Source organism: Mesitornis unicolor, unplaced genomic scaffold (assembly GCF_000695765.1).
Source record: "Mesitornis unicolor isolate BGI_N332 unplaced genomic scaffold, ASM69576v1 scaffold36189, whole genome shotgun sequence".
NCBI lineage: Eukaryota > Metazoa > Chordata > Aves > Mesitornithiformes > Mesitornithidae > Mesitornis > Mesitornis unicolor.
The window spans coordinates 38,133-39,472 of record NW_010207195.1 but is presented as its reverse complement, the minus strand read 5'-3'; the positions used below and the strand labels follow the sequence as shown (position 1 = coordinate 39,472).

Here is a 1,340-nt window from a genome sequence, read left to right as displayed (position 1 = left end):
TTCATTGTACATGTTACATTAATTGTAGGATCCTAGGATGTTATCTCTGAATACAGAATCCCTACAGTGGGAACCAGAGCTGGCTTCACAGGCTGTTGTCTTGCTAAAGCTGCATAGTGCTACTCAATCTCGATAGTAGTAACTCTACCAGTGATCTTGTCTTGCAAACTTGTTTACTTTGTATGAAGGTATGTCTGTTACTATTACTCTGTTGCTATGTCATATTAAATGCAAGTAGGTAGACCATCAGCTTACTTTATACTGACAAAATGTGAATTATAAAATATAGCTGGTTTTCTACAGTGAGTCTGATTTAAAGATAACATTTATGTAATTATATTTGAGATATGGCTTTTCAGCATTGTTACTGAAATATGGAGTGGGACTTGACTCTGTGAGTGGGAAACCTCAATTACTTCTACTGTGAGGGTGTCACTAATAAGTGTCACTAACTTTTGTCTTATTATTAAATAGGTTTAAGTGGAAACCCAGCAGATATAGAAAGGAGAGAAGCAGTTTTTGGGAAGAACTTTATACCTCCTAAAAAGCCAAAAACATTTCTTCAGTTAGTATGGGAAGCACTACAGGACGTTACACTAATTATATTAGAAATTGCAGCCGTAGTATCCTTGGGCCTTTCTTTTTACCAGCCTCCAGGAGGAAATGAATCATGTAAGTAAACTTTCTAACACCTAGGTATATACCTGTATTATTCTACTGACTTTCCTTGTCCAACGTGGCTATACTGTAAATCTGATGGGTGACAGTAAGTCAGTGGAAAAGCAGCTTATTGTTCCTTATTGAGAGAACACTACTAAAACTCTAGCTTGCCTTAAAAGGGCAACATGAGATTTCTCTGGTCATGATCTGGTATGGCTCTGACCGAAACAATGCCAAAGGTAAAGTGCAAGCAGCAGGAACAAGGAGCTGTCTTAAATCCAGTCATGTTTCTGTGCAAGAGTTTTGTTTAGGTTTTTTTGGTTGTTTTTTGTTTAGTTTTGTTTTTTCAGCTTTGCCACAAATATTTAAGCAATTTATAATTTGCAGTAATATGCTTCCTCTGGGGAGTCAGCAAGTCTTAAATTTACCTTGATTTGCAATGTGACACTGGTAACTTTCCAGTTAAGGAATGAAGCTATATTTATACTTCTAAACAGAAGGTGAAGGGATCTGGCTTTCATTGAACTGAATTTTTGCGATGGTATCTGGCTTGTTAAGATAAAAGTGAGAAATGTTAAGAAAGCAGAAGATGGTTAACTAATTGTCTAATCTAGCATCTTATGCCATCATTTAACAAGATAGGAAAGACAAGAAACTTGATATATCAACTTCTGTTATGT

The 1,340-nt window shown here is 36.0% G+C and overlaps 1 protein-coding gene across 1 annotated transcript in view; it reads left to right on the top strand.

Moving 5' to 3' along the window:
* Positions 1-474: 474 nt before the first annotated feature.
* The window catches only part of ATP2B1 (ATPase, Ca++ transporting, plasma membrane 1), a gene marked incomplete at its 5' end in the record, with an annotated part of 28,721 nt that continues 27,855 nt past the window's right edge, over positions 475-1,340 (top strand). The window contains one exon of the mRNA XM_010192045.1: positions 475-672. Coding sequence (XP_010190347.1) covers positions 475-672 — 198 coding nt within the window. The remainder of the gene's footprint in view (positions 673-1,340) is intronic.